Source organism: Oryzias latipes, chromosome 24, assembly GCF_053564925.1.
Source record: "Oryzias latipes strain Hd-rR chromosome 24, Olatipes_Hd-rR_3.1".
Lineage (NCBI taxonomy): Eukaryota > Metazoa > Chordata > Actinopteri > Beloniformes > Adrianichthyidae > Oryzias > Oryzias latipes.
Window position 1 is genome coordinate 4754449 of NC_136260.1, and position 15011 is coordinate 4769459.

General features: G+C 40.4%; 1 protein-coding gene across 2 annotated transcripts in view; it reads left to right on the forward strand.

The window, feature by feature from the left end:
• The first annotated feature begins 741 nt into the window (after positions 1-741).
• The window catches only part of bach2b (BACH transcriptional regulator 2b), an 84670-nt gene continuing 70400 nt past the window's right edge, over positions 742-15011 (forward strand). Inside the window, exons 1-2 of one of the 2 annotated variants that reach the window (XM_011492052.4) lie at positions 742-1160; positions 13864-14002. In XM_011492052.4, the coding sequence (XP_011490354.1) occupies positions 13964-14002 (39 nt within the window). In that variant the 5' untranslated portion in view covers positions 742-1160; positions 13864-13963. The remainder of the gene's footprint in view (positions 1161-13863; positions 14003-15011) is intronic. The other variant, XM_078942746.1, reaches the window with a different exon arrangement.

The window sequence follows — 15011 nt, forward strand, 5'->3', positions numbered from 1 at the left end:
AAGACTGAAGGTGAAGGATGAATTTGCATGATGAAAAATGTTCTCCAGTCTATCAAATTAAATACATAAAAATATGAAGAGTCTTCAGTTGATTAATTTTCCATATTTTCATATTAACGTTGCTAAAAAAATTAGGTTTTGATAACTGAATAAAATGAAAATAATCTTAAAATTTGAGTTACTATTAATTTTGTTGCTATACTGTTTTCATGTTTGCTGAACATTAAATTTTCTTTCATCCCCGTATATTAAACTCCATCATTTGATTATTTTGCATTGACATTTTTTAATTAGCTTAATTACATTTTTTTTAGTAGCAAACAACTTGTTAAAGACATTTAACCAGAAGTGGTTTAGAAAAGAATTAGGAAATTGTTTTATAACATATTTTCAATGTTTCTTCTCTATTCTTTTGAGGCATTTGTTCAACTTGTGTAGCAGTCTGCAGAATGAAACTTGCCCTGTGGCTGAAGAAAACGAAATTGTCTTTTTTGAGTAAAAAATACACAAATAAAAAGGAAATGAGACAAAGAATTGACGGATCAATGACTTTATTTAAAACCTTTTGTACATGTAAATGTATTTTTTGTCATATATTTAAAAAAAAATTAATTATTCTGTAAAAAAGGAGAGCTGCTGATTGTGTGTAAAATGCTGCGCGTCATGTTTTCAGCGTCACGTTCTTGTTGTAAAAGGGAGGAGGAGGGGGGGTACGCTCCCCGTTCAGGGGGCGTGGCCAGTGCGATTCTCCAAGCGTAACTGCGTTAATTCCTTCCTCGAAGCGCGCGCCTGTCGCCTCCGTCTACGAACGGCGGAACCGCGCTGACGATGTTGTGAATGAGGGAACGGCGTGACGTCAACGGCCGAATGTCAACAATGTAGCGAGCGCGAGCGAGGAGGCGTTCCAGTTCAGAGTAACAAACAGCGAAGACGGAGCGGCACGCGGCGCATCAGCACACGCGTGCACGCGCGCACACATTCCCTCTTCTTGTTTTTTTTGTTTATTTATTTTACCATTACTCTTTATTTTCTGTGAGGAAGCGCGAGGAAAGTAGCGAGCGGAGGACGCGCGCTTGTGCAGCCGCGAGGCTCTCAGGACAGTCATCATGTGAAGAAGTTCACGTGAGGGAAAAAAACGGGCTGGAAACTGAAAGGAAAAGGTAAGCCGCGGCGTTGCTGCAAACTTGCATAAATGTTATTGCCCCCCCTCCCCCTCACTTCCCCCCTCTCTGGGATCAGGGAGAAGTGGAATTTTCAAAACCGCGTGCGCGTGCAGCTTCAGGAGTAAAACTCTCCACCACATCCTGTTGTGCTTTGAGTCAACGCGCCGCGTGCGCTGCCGCTTCTGTTTGGGAGTAGTTGATGATCCCAGGGAGGGGGGGGGGGGGGGTCACCGCTATAATGCTCCTGCAGCATCATTAACCGCGCGTACGTGCAAACTCCCTCCGACCGACTCCGAGCCGTCCTGCTTTTATTAATAACCGTATCAGATTTATGTGGGGAGGAAAAAGACAGATTTGCTGCGTCAGCTGAGGGGTTCTGTCCTGTCTGTGCCATTGCGCAAAAAGCAAAGGCGCGCGCAGCTCATTGAGTCCAAACGGCGAGTGTGTGAAAAGCTGCGCGCTCGTGCCCCGTCATGTGAGGATGCTGCAGCCGCGCGGCTCAATCTGTACAAGTCAGAGCTGCTGACAGAACAAGCAATAAATAAATACAATAAAATAAAATAAAAATGCGAACCTGCGGCTGCAGAACAAAAAAACTCATTTGATTGTGGGGATCAGTCCGAAAGGTTCGGTGAGTAACACCCCCACGTCCCCTCCTTTGTTCTGGCTGAGGACGTGGGTCTTGAGGATGTTCTGATCTGCATCTTTTCGAGGATGACTATTGTTTGACGGCCACGTGCGCGCCCAAAGATGATGATGACAGGGATGATTGGAGTGATGCAGCACTCTGAGGAGCATCCCAGTCCTCTTTGTCTGTAAATGCTGATGCAACACGGGGGAGGGGTGGGGGGTTGTTATCCTCCTCAACGCCGCGTCCGCGCGGCGCGGGGGTGAGAGAGCGGCTGGGTGACCGGAGAAGGTGCGTGTGAGCGCAGAGAGCCTTTTGTTCTGTACAGTCCAGAGCCGGGGTGGGGGAGGCATTACTGTACACCCCCAGAGTGACTCAGTCATTGCCACAAAAGCATCAGTTCAGCCCCCCCTCTCTGTTTTCTTTCTGTGACTCAAGAACACAATGTGATGATAAAGAATTTAACAAGTAGAGTCTCGCGATATTTCGTATAATCCTAGACAGGTAATACTTTGAAGATGTTTAAATCGAGATTGACGTGGTTTCTGCATGTTTCTTCCTAAAGATCAGCATATTTTAAAGGATGAATGTTGCTCTGTTGTTGCATCACTTTTTCTTCCTCTGCTGTTCTTCATCCAAACGCACGATGAAGGCTGGAATCTGGAGGCATTTCAGACCAGAAGCAGAAACTGGATCTGAACGTTCCTTTCAGCTGTTATCTGGTGGTTTCCTCTTATCTCAATTTATTTGAGATTTTTTTTGCATTTGTTTTATGTTTCTGTCAAAATTCCTCCTTTAGAGAAACAAAGAATGGTTTAATTTAAATCTCCACTTTGAGAAGATGCGATGACATCATCCTGCAGCAGAAGTCAGAATTTCAGCATTGTAGAAGAATTTAACCCTTTAACCATCCAGCTCCTCCTCTCTGAAAATGACTTTTAAAGTTCATTATTTTTGCATAATTATAGTTTCTCCAGTTTTGTTTGGGGTGCATGTTTGTGGAGGAGTCCAACAGATTAAAATAGTTTTTTGGCTTAATTTAAACTGTAATTTCTCTGGAGGGAAAAATGGTTTTAATGATTTTTGTAAACTCATTTTTCTTGGTTTCAGTTGAGCTAAATAAGAGGAACAAAAAGTTGTCATTTCACTTGTCTAAACATGCACGTGAAATTAGATTTTTGCATCCATTACAAACACATCTACACATAACAACTATCAACCTCTTGACACCCATTGATGCAAATATGCACCAAACCACTTCAGCTCCAAAATTATCATCTCCGTGAAAGCAAAAGCATCAGTGAATTTTTAAATAAATTCAGACGTCAAAGGGGTTACGTCCTTTAAAAAGTGAGTTACTGTCTGCACTTTAATTCATCACCCTCTTCTTAAGACCAAAGCATCTCCTCTCTGCTGCTGATCAACTGCATGTTTGACTCTTTTTCTAAGTTTTAAAAGGTTCTGCTTTAGATTTAAATGCACAGAAGAGCCCTGAAGTGAAACTTTGATGCTTCTTTCTGGCTGCAGGCTGGATCTAATACAGAAATATTGGAGGTTTTTTCATCCAAACGTTAGAAATTTTCTCCAGTATTGTTTCTGAGAAGCTGAAAAGTTTACTTTTTTAATTTTCTGCGATATTCCTGAAAATATTTGAAACTGATGTTGATTATAGCCTTTCAATCCAGTTTTAATTTATTTGAAACTGGATGAGATATCGAGCAGAAATCACTGATCCTTTGTAGGTGTGGTTGGAGTGTGTGCAGCGTCCCGCCTAGGCTTTCACTGAAAGTAAATGTTCAATTCTATCTGGAGTTTCTTGAGCAATTTGAAAACATTTTGTGAAAATATGTTTAAAAAAATATCGAAATGGACTCCTTAAAGCAAAACCACCTGCTCTGATTTGAAATTTGTAAAGACCTGAGCTTTGTCTCCATGATCTGCAGCTTCCAGGTTTTCTCCCTGAGGTGGGAATCCTCCTGACCGATGCTGTTCTCGAATAACCGACTGACTTGATGACTTTTGATTTAAAAGGATATCAGATATGCAGGTATTTATTTTAATCTAAAATAACCGTAAAAGTAGTAGTTTGCGCATTTTCAGCTCTCAAATGTTTGCATCCAGCTCAAAGTCTGTGCCTGTGCTTAGAGAATAGAAAAACATGTTCCCATCCATCGCGCTCCCACGTCAGCACAAAGGCATGTTTGACAGCAGCCACCGTGAAACGCAGACGGACCAGAACCGCTGCGAGGAATCGCAGAGCCTGCACTTCACAGCGAGAGCCATTGTTTCTCCTCCGCTCTCCTCTCCGGTCCCTCCTCGTTCTTCTCCATGCTCCGTTCTCGGCAGCGACGTGCACAGGCTTTATCGTGTGAAATCAGACTGCATTATCCCGCCGGCGGCAGCTGCACACTCACAGCCCGGCTGTTTGCTGCCAAGAAGCCGTCAGAGCTGAAACGCCACCGGCCAATTTCTGATTGCTCGGCTTTTATTTGTAGTTTTATCTTCAGCGCCTTTTATGTAGAAGTTTGTTCAAAAGTCAGTTTGAGTCTGAATCAATAATGTCTATGATTTAAAGTCCCTTTCTGATGAAAATCATGTTTTTGGAGTTTGGACATGTACATGTGGCCTTTTTCTTATGAAAAAGAACAAATGTAATAAGAAATCATTTCATTTTTGTTTTTATGTGAATTGCTGTCTATCAAACTGTTGCAAATACGCTTTGAATTAATGAGCTTTTGCACATGCTCCTTGATCTGCCTTGTCCAGAGCCCACATCAGCTCAGGTGCAGGAGAAGAAAAAACGTATTTTAAGTTGTCCAAGGCTGGATTTTGTTGTCAAATTCAATTAAATTTTATTTATATAGCCCAATATTACAACAATAGTCGTCTCAACCTCCCAACTGGGCATCCCTGCCCTTAGACCCTCCTTCTCGGATTCCGGAAAAAAAGAAGAAACCTCAGTTGTGTCCACATGAAGGAGGGATCCTCTCCGAGGACGGACAGGTGATGTACCAGATCTAGAGAAGAATTAGCTTATGTCAGGTTGGGGGGGCTGTGGTAGCATGAAGGACCCAGAATGCAGAGACGGGAGCACACGGTTCCAGGACAAAGGGTTTAATGACTAACAAAAAGCGCTGGAGAGCAGGGTAACAAAACTACAATTAAAATTAGTGTGGCATAGCATGAAAAAGGCAGAAGGGAGTCAGGGACGTTAAAGACATTACATGAGAGACATTAATGGACCAGCACAAGAGGAGGGCAGAGACAAGACTTATATACAGACAGGGCAGACAAGACACAGGTGAACATGATCAGGACAGATTGGGACAGAGGAAGTAAAACTCAAGAACATGACAAGACAGGAATCCTTTCAAAATAAAACAGGAAACAGAACTCAAACATGACATAGACCAAAACGGAAAGCAAAAACCAACACAAAAGAAACTCCAACCATGACAGCTTATCTAACTCTACAACTACATGTCTACAACAGACTGTCCAGGGTTTACCCTCCTTCGTTCAACAATAGCTGGTATGGGTACTGTTGGACGATTTGGTTTAGACGGATACCAAATTACGCCACGCCGCTGAAATCGCACTGCTGGCAGACCTTTGTGCTGCACTCGTCGCTCAAATCCCACCACAGGACCTCAGATCGTGTCTGTAACGTTGACTTAACATTGGAACTGGCCCCCTCTACCTCGTGAAGTACGTTTGGTGAGAACGCACCTTAACCATAACCTGTAATCCTAAACTTAACCCTTCCTCTGGGTCTGTGCGGCCAAGAAAAAAGTTCAGCCCTGGCCGCATGTATTTGGAAAAGTACGTGCTTCCACTTTCATCGTGGTATTTCATTTTATTTGCTGTGTAACTGAATCTGCATGTGCTAGCATCAAATCAGTTCTGAGCCACAGCCAGTGCTGCTTGCTGCTGCAATGTAGCCTAAATTATTATGTCATTCAAAGCATTTTTCATGGACTTATCAAAGTTCTTTTTCATGTGTGATTTTATTGTGACAGCAACATTTTATTAGCTGGTTTTAAGAAAGGGGGGCATTATCTACTTGTCCCCACCCCTTTCTTTTAAAAGGCAAGTCTGTTTGTGAGCAGGTGCTGAAGCTTTGGACCTTCTGAGGTGGATTTAAAAACAGATAAATATGGACAAAGATCTCAGCCAAGAAGATCCTGATCGTGGACTTTATCTCTAGAAGACCTGCAGGCTGCATTTGTGGACGGCTCAGTGATCTGTGCTCTTGAACTTTCCTCTGGAAGTGTTTGTTAGACCGAGCAGTGACTGTCCTGAAAAAGTCCTGTCTGTTTCTAATGTTGTGGTGGTGGTGATGTTCAGCCTTGTTCCTGGCATACAGAGGTTTCTTCTGAATCTCTTCATCATCTGATGGTTTTACACAGTGGAGTTAATGACTGTCAAAGATGAGGGTTTAATACCTAATTATGTCACGTTCACTCATGATTTGTCAGTAATTGATTGAATTTTAAAACTTCAAGTTGCTGTTTTTGGCCGCATCCCTGTTTCTTTTTCAGAGCTTCTAATTTTCTGATCTTAATCTTAAAACTTTCCCAACCCAATATTTACTTAAAAACCCATTATTTTGCCTTATGTTTCGGCTCTGAAATGACAAATAAATGTTACCTTTTTATCATAATAGTGCACAATATTATCATATTTCAGGTAAAGTCGGTTGTAGCTCAGTGTTTTTGTCTTTTTAGTCAAAGGCGTATACTTGTATAGCGCTTTTCTACCTTCCTTACAGTCACAGTCCCAATCACACGTTCACACATTGATGGCACCAACCTATAACCACCAGAGGCAATGTGGGGTTCGGTGTCTTGCCCAAGGACACTTCAACACACACGGCCGCCCCTGTGGTGCAGAGGTGGAGCAGAGCAGGTCATTTTTAATTACCTTTAGCTCCCCATAATTCCCACCTTGCAAACGTCTCAGAACTTTGTTGTCCCAGAAAATTGCTGTTTTTTTATGTAATGAAAAGTTTCATTATTAATTATTTCATTAAATTATATTTGATTTATAAAGGATTTTTTCTGCCCTAAATGCAGCTCTTTTGGTTTTTAAAATGATTTAACTTTTTAATTTAAATTTTTTGTTTTGTATTTTAGCCAATTCATCATATATTAACACCTATAACTCTGGACACCATCTTATCTTAATGTTTTTTTAATTGCTAGTTTTATTGAAATATTGTTTGTTATTTAGGTTCATCAATAGGAAACTACTTTAATTTAATGCTTAAATTCCCAAAGTGTAATTTCTCTGTTTCTTTACAAATTGAAAGAAAAATTTCTCAAGGGGTGACAGTTGATTAGAAAGTGTTATTGGTCCATGTGCAATCACACTGCAGTGAAGCGCACCAGAGTGCCTTTGCCAAAAACAGCACACTTTATTGGCAAACAAATTCTGAGGACTCAAACATGAATGTGTCCAAAAGACCTCCCTTTCTGTCTCTTTTGCTCCTGAGCAAACCCTAAACCATCACATGAGGGTTTTAGAGACTGTGGCAGTTGGAGTTTGTGCACAAACACCGGTCTGGACTCTGGACTGTGTTCCTGTATCGTTGCTGTCAGTGATCTTGGCAGACAAACCAACAGACTGTCACTGATTTTGCTTCTGCTCTGAAGTTTAACCACATCTCCTGTTTGGACGCCACAGCTCAGAATCTGCGTGTCAGTTCTCCTTTCTTCAGCCTCACTCATTGTTTCCTTAAAGGTGACATGAGTGGGTAAATAAAGACGTCTTGAGGCTGGAGAGCGCTGCTGTGTGCTTCATCCTCTGAAGCCTGAGGTCACATCCTTCTGTGTTACCCGCTTTTGTTCTGCTGACTGACTTCACAGGCTGAACAATGAAACACTGAAAAGCTCGAGAGTGTCGCTGCAATCAGGAGGGCCTTCTGCCTCTGACTGAGATCTATCTGGGTGTGAAATGCACGGCACTCTCAGTTATAACAGTCATGCATACGACGGAACTCACGTGGATCAAAGTTTTTTTCACTCAATTAATTTCAGTGACTTTGCCGCCGCCTGAAATTGAAACCAACACTTGTGAGCGACTAAATGAAACCAGTTCCCATTTTGCTGGAGGGTCGGATGTTTCCCGTCAAGGTCGTTCTGGTTTCTTGTCTCCACCTTGTTCTCTGTGCTGTGGGCTGATGGGAAAAAAGAGCCCACTGGAGAATAGTGGAAGGTATTTCAGACAATCAGTGGATTCCTCATACGTGATGTAAGGTCATTGTTTTACGGAGGGAGGGGAGGGGAAGAGAAAGGACGACCCAGGACGCCGGAGTCAGACAAAACAAAGCCTCCCGTGAGCACACGAAGCTTGTTAACATGCTTCTCTGAATCATGCATAATAAATAGAAATTCAGAAGCACTTTCTGCTGCATCAGAGTGGAGCTGCTGACAAACATTAGAATCCTCCTTAAGGAACTGGGCTATGGTTTGATCAAAAAGCTGATTTTTTTCATCTTTACCATAATTAACCCATAAAAACCCAGACCCATTTTTCCTTAAAAATAAAGTCACGTGGGATATGTCACAGAGCAAGTGGACAACAAAACACAAATTTCTGACATTTTCTTCATACACCGATGTCACCATGGGTTCTTATGGGTTAAAAATCTAAAACCAATAAACAGCACGTTCCTATTAAACAATTATGCTAATTTTTCTTGTAATACACAAGTGAATGTGATGCATAAGTACTTGTAGAATGCCTGTAGGACGCCCACACAAACTACGCTCTGATTCTCTAATTTCCTTATTTTCCACTGCCCATAGAAAAAATAAAAAGTGCATGAACATTTTCTCTCTATAGGCTCACTGAGTGGTCTACAACCTTGTCTCCCTACAGGTTTGCCCATTTTCACCTGTAAGGGCAGTTGTAAGGGCCCCTTACACCATGTGTGAGCAAACAAAAGCATAAGCAAGTCCAGTTTCTTGAAATCAAACATCTGTCCTGTTTTGGCACTCTGGACTTGCTTGTAACTATAATGAGCTTTTTTGAATATCATCATTGCTTCAGATGAAGATTTACGGAGCCCGTGTCCTGACATTAAGATATAAAAATATATCTTGTTCCCACAGATTATTATCTCGTTCGCACGAAATACTATTCCGTTCCCACAAGATACTCTTGCGTTCCGTCAAAATACTATTCCGTTCCCTCGAAATGATTAACTCGTGCGAACGCAAAAATTAATCCGTTCGAACGCAATAATTATTCACGTCATAAGTCATTCACGCGGAAATGCCCTCTGTACGCCGGCAAAAGCTGCTTTCAGCGGTAACTTCCGTGTCTCTGTGACCCATATTCGTTCAAAAAAGGAACATGAAAAACAAAAATGATCACTTTATTACTGTCTCAATGAATATAAGAAAAATATCAAAAGATTTATGATAACTACGCTGCTTTGTCATACGATAGCTCCTGCTAGGCTACTACTAGCGCCACCGCAGAGCTCTTTGATGTATGTCGGCATTTGGGCAACTGGCTGGTGTCACGGCAACACCTAAATGACACCGTCTCATTAATATACCGTTTTTCATACAGGCTTAGCACCGATGTGGAAGTGTTTTGTAACTGAGCAAAGTCGCTTCTCTCAACGGCAGAATCACTTGATTTACGTTGATTGTGTAAACACTTCTCTAGTGTAAAGTGTTGCATTTCAGTGCAAGGCTGCTTTTCTCTGCTTCAGAATCCACTGGAATTATGCTAATCGCTTAAACAGTTGAAGCATTAAAGTCCGTTCACACCGGGACGAATTTCGCCGGCGATTTTCGCCGACGTTTAACGCCTCGTGACTAAACAAAGGGCACCAATGAGAGTGTGCACACCGACGCGAAAAAAGCATTATGAAAGCATTATCTGCCTTAACTTATCTCAACAAAAAAGTTGAAGCTGGTGACTCAGCCCCTCCCACAGACAACACTCTCTCACTTTGGTGCATTTTAATTTATTTTTAAAATAAGTTCTGCTCCCTGAAGATTTGAAGCAATTGAAGCAGCGTCACTCATTTTGCTCCAATGAAATGCAAAATGAAATCTTTTGGTTATGATTCCTCATGGGGGGCTAAACCCACACAAAGAGAAGAAAAGTCTGAGTCACTGAGTCAGAGAGGACAAGTTTGACCAAAACATCAGGATGTTAGAAGAAGTCAGTGCTTCAAAGAAAGTTACCAAAATCTCCAACCAAGATGGAGCACAGGATCTTCACATTTTCGGATATTTCTACTCGTCATGCCTGACAAAACAATTCATATACAAATATTACCACATCTAATTGTTGCAAACACATCTGTACTAATTTACACAAACAATGTGTACTATAGAGTTAAAGTGTTTTTGAGATGCCTCGAAGTTTATGTAATAAAATAAACAGACTGGAAGAGTTCATGTTTGTTATTTAAACTGATGATTTTGGAAAGAAGAGAAATGATCTGGAGATTTTAACAGCAAAGCTTGTTGTTTTAGGCTGCTTAGTGTAACCAGAATACCTCAAATCAGTCGTGTTTTTGAGGCAGCGAAGCGTAAAGCGAGCAGAGGCGTTGAGTGTGCGGTTTGGTGAAGAAGCTCAGCTGTAAAAGAGAACGGCAAAGTTTGTGGGGGGGGGCATCCTGTGAGACCAGCACAGGTGGTTTTGCAGGGGGTTGCTGCACGGTGGGAGGGGATCTCGGGAGGCTGTGGGCGTGAAGGAACAGTTATGAGCCCACTTCCTGTACGGAGCGCCGGTGCTGCACTGTAAGCTCACAACAAGATCAGCAGGATTTGCAGGCGGTGGCGTTTCACCGTCTTGCAGCAGGCAGTGAGAGGTGGAGATCATGCCTGTGTGGTCATGTGAACTTCTTCTGATCATCCTGCAAGAAAATAAAGAGAAAAGAAGGAAATTTAATTCTGTAATAAGAGAAGGCAGGCAAATGAAAGCAGAAAAATGAGAGCGTGACATTTACCCCAATGGGTTTTCCATTTGCTATATGTAGATGAGGAATGGAAAACATGAAAGGCTTTATGTGGGGTTTAATCCACGAAAAACAGCTCTCCTGGGGGTGTGGGGTGGAGGTGGAGGGGTACTTTCTTTTATTGGTTGACCAGAAAGTTTCATGGTTGCGTCATATATTCATACTTTAAAGATTGAACACATAAAATGGGTTTTTGACAGTCATATTAAGTCAGTTTCTTTGATGACTTTGGGTTGCAGCCGCTGAAACAACGTAGGAGGATCTGCTTTGGGTTCATATCAGGACATCTATAAATGCAAAGACGTCTAAATATTTGCTTGATCGCCTCTAAATGACAGAGCCTTTCCACTTTATCACAGGCCTGTTTATTTTAGATCATATTCGCTTTTTGGAAATGCTCTTTAAGTGTCTCTCCTGACATTTTTTGGACAAAAAAAGGACTTAATCATCAGCAAATGTGATGACTTTGCTGCTTTTCACCACACATCCTCCCCGGTTTCTCCAGTTTTTACGACAACTCTTTAGTACTCGGGTTTTTGTTCCTGTGTTAACGTTCTTTGATGTACTGTAACTCTTCAATTATTCATGCAATTTCTGTAATTCTAACAGATTCTGGAGTAAAGAAAAGCAGCTTAGCGCCAATATGCAACACTTACACAATCAACGTAAACAAGTTAATTCTGTCTTGGAGAAAAAGCTATTTATATTTAACACTTTGTTACATATAAATAACATAATAACAGAATAATGTTCTCCAAGGCAGAAGTCATTGGAATTATGTTAAAGGTGTAAACGGTAGAGGAATTATTGTAGTCGTTGGCAACAGCTGCGGTATCAAAGGGTTAAGCCAAGTGAGGTCCACTGAAGACTAAATACCAGAGAACAAGTTCAGGGTAACCGTAGGCATTTTTTGACCTCATTGACCTGGTTAGGCAGTAAATCATGACTTTACAGTGGGGGGGGGACACTGTGCTGCACCTGCAGAGATCACGCCCTCCCCCCCTCCCCCCCAGGCAGGGCCACAAGGGACAAATGGAGCGAGGCGCTGGGAGGTCCTCTGTTAATATTGAGTCGCTGGATCTGTCAAAACAGGGCTTCCTGCCTCTGAAACATCAGGTCTTTAGGACTCAGATAAGCACATACAAGTACAAAACGTTTTTGGATGTTAGCTGAGTAAGGGGTTGCCTTCCTGATTTCAAATTGTCGTCCTAGTGAATGGAAGAATCAGACTTTCCTTCATGTTTTTGCTTAATTCCCAACTGTTTTACTCCTGATCCGAAACATTAGTTAGATAATTCTCTAGAGTTTAAACTTTAGTGTGTTTTTCTGATCTGATTTTTTAATCCACAGATGTGGTTTTATTAATCCCAATGTTGTATAATTTCTTTAAATTTGGAGTAAATATGCTTAATCAATTAGACATGAGGGATTTTTTATTTTATTTTTATTTAATAATTTTAAATTGTTATTATTTGTTTAAAATTAAATAAAACAAGTCTGGTTTTTTAATTAATGTGTTGACAAAACATTTTTGACTTTTTTATATACATTATAGATGTTTGTTCTTATCAGATGGTAATTCTATTTGTTAGTAGCATTTTTAAAATGTCAAGTTAAAATTTTAAAATTACTTTATTATGTGTTTTTATTTTTTCTAAATTGAATCTAGTGACTCTCATTTAAAGTTTTTTTTATTTTCAGGAATGAAGAACAGGAATTAATTAAGTTGTTGAAAAGTTTATGGAATTTAAAGCATCAAAATGTATTATTTTGTTTTATGGTTTAAATAAAGTGGAAAAAGTTGGTGAATAACGTTCATGTTAAAGTTATCATAATATAATATTACAAACATTGTTTGTAGGAAATGTTTAAACATCAAAAAAAAGGTTAGTCTTAAAATGTAAGTAGAAAACAGAAGCATCTAAAACCACTCAACGATTAAAAAGTCTTTTTTTATTGAATTTGTTTTGAATGCAAAGATGTGCTGGAAATTATCTTGAATTTTCTTAAAAAATAAGTATTAATGTTCTTTTGTTTTTCGTTTCATTTTGTTTTTCCGTTGTCATTCATCTCATCCGAGTTCCAGATTAGACAGTAAGTGACATTAGCAGATGATTTGCAGTCAGACGCTGAGAGATGGAGATGTTCTCTGAGGACAGACAGACTGATTTGATGGTAGACATAGATAACAATCGGTTATTCAGTACTTTACAGTGATCTCACAGAGGGGAAAAAAATGGAAAAAGATTTGCCAAAAAATGTATGATTTTAATGTTAATGAGTTAATTCAGTTTTTGCAATATTGTTTTTTTTTAATTAGTATTGTTTTGCATCAAGGCAGCACTTAAAATATTTAGACATATTTTTGTGTATTTTTCAGTAATATTTTATGTTTTTAGCAAATAGAAGCACATTTTCAACATCATGGTATCAAACGATAAAGCATCAAAGCTATTTCATTACATTTTACTTTATTTCATTTTTTTCATACTTTAAGTTAGTGACTTTTTAACATTTTGTTTTTTTAAATAAGATCATTTGCTGGAGATAAATACTTGATGATAATGCATTTTCTCATTTTTCTTTAAACTTCTAAAACTTCTACCCCTAAAGATCAGTGATCTGGTGCAGTTATGTGAACTTTTATCCATTACATTTTGTTTGTTGACTGATCCACAGCTGGTAAATGTAAGAAAAGTTGTTTTGGACTCGATTTAAAATTGATCTGAAAGAAAATCAGAAAGATGACTAAACTGCAGTAAAATGAAAATTTGGCTAGCTAGATGAAAATTATACATGTTTTAAAGATTTTAGGCTGCGCAAATTTTTTTTTTTAATGTTTTAAATTAAAACCTCAGGTTTTGTGAACATTTTTTTTAATTTAAACAATTTCTTTTTTATAATTTCGTTTTCTACCAGGAAAAACACATTTTTTGCTTCCTTGTGACTTATTTTCATAGAAAAGGCGTCTGACCCCAGAAAAGGTTTTAATAGCATAAAGTTTGGCGGCATGGTGGGTCTGAGGGGTTTGCTGCGCGAAGCATGAGTGACTGTGGATGATAGGAGGGTCTGTCTTCATGCTGCAGGGACGCCCTCCTCCCTCCCCGCCGCCTGGCTGCCAATCATCAGCGCCACCTCGCATCTCCCTGACTGACAGCGATGCGTCGGCACGCCGCTCGTGGATAAATGATCACTAATCACCCACAGAAGATGAAGGACCAGTCTGTAAGTACGGCCGACTCGGAGCTTAATTACTTTGTGAGAAAGCCTTCTCGCTGACTTTTTCTGCCGGCAGGAAGGCAGTTTTTTTCCTGTTGTGGTTAGGCTGAGAGAAGCCGAGGCAACACTTGTTACAAACACAAACAAACAGCAGCGCCGCATTATGATTGTCTAATCTGGTCCCATCCATCAGTGGATTTTTCACGACTGCAGAAGAAACCCAAACTTCATGGTGAATCGATGACAGCTGGATCTGTGGATGAGTTTGTAGATGAACCAAGCGTGCACATTTCCATGTATAACTTACTGCTGCAAAGAAAGTCAAGCTTCCTTCTCTGACTTCCTTTGCAGGTGTGAGGGTTAGTGGCTGCAGGAGACTTGATGATTAATGAAAGTGGGTCCAAGCGCCTGCTCGGCTCGCGAAACGACCCCGCGCTTGATCCAGATTTTCCTGTCAGCGCGTACAGCTGTCGTTTTCAGCTCTGCTTTCATGCGTTTTTGAAAAGCTTTCTTTCTTTTTTTATATCTTCGGCCAGCTGTGAGGTCATTTTTGCTAGTGAACGTCACAGAAAGTGACTTGCAGTGGTGACGGGGAAAAGTTGCTGTTGACCACGTGGAGCTCCCATCCTGAAAGGGGCACGCAGGGGCCTGACATCATTTTAACAACACGCCGCTGGCACCTGCGTCCTCCTTCAGTCCAGTTCATTTAGTTCAGAATGTCAGGTTTTTCCTGCTTTTAAACATGTTTGTTGTAAGTCTGATAAAAAAAAACCAACAATTTGCTGGGTTTTTGCTGATCTGTGCAGCAAACGTAAGGTTTTTCCTGTTAATGTTTTTTAATTTGATCTTTTAAGGAAAAAATCAGTCATTCTTTTGAAAAAAAAAGATCAGTTTGGAGGTTAATTTAAAACATAATAAATGAAAAAAAAAACTGTTTAAAAAAGCTGCTAAATGACATCACATCCTGTCTGCATCATCATGGAGACCATAAAATAGAAGTAGAAGATGTAACCTG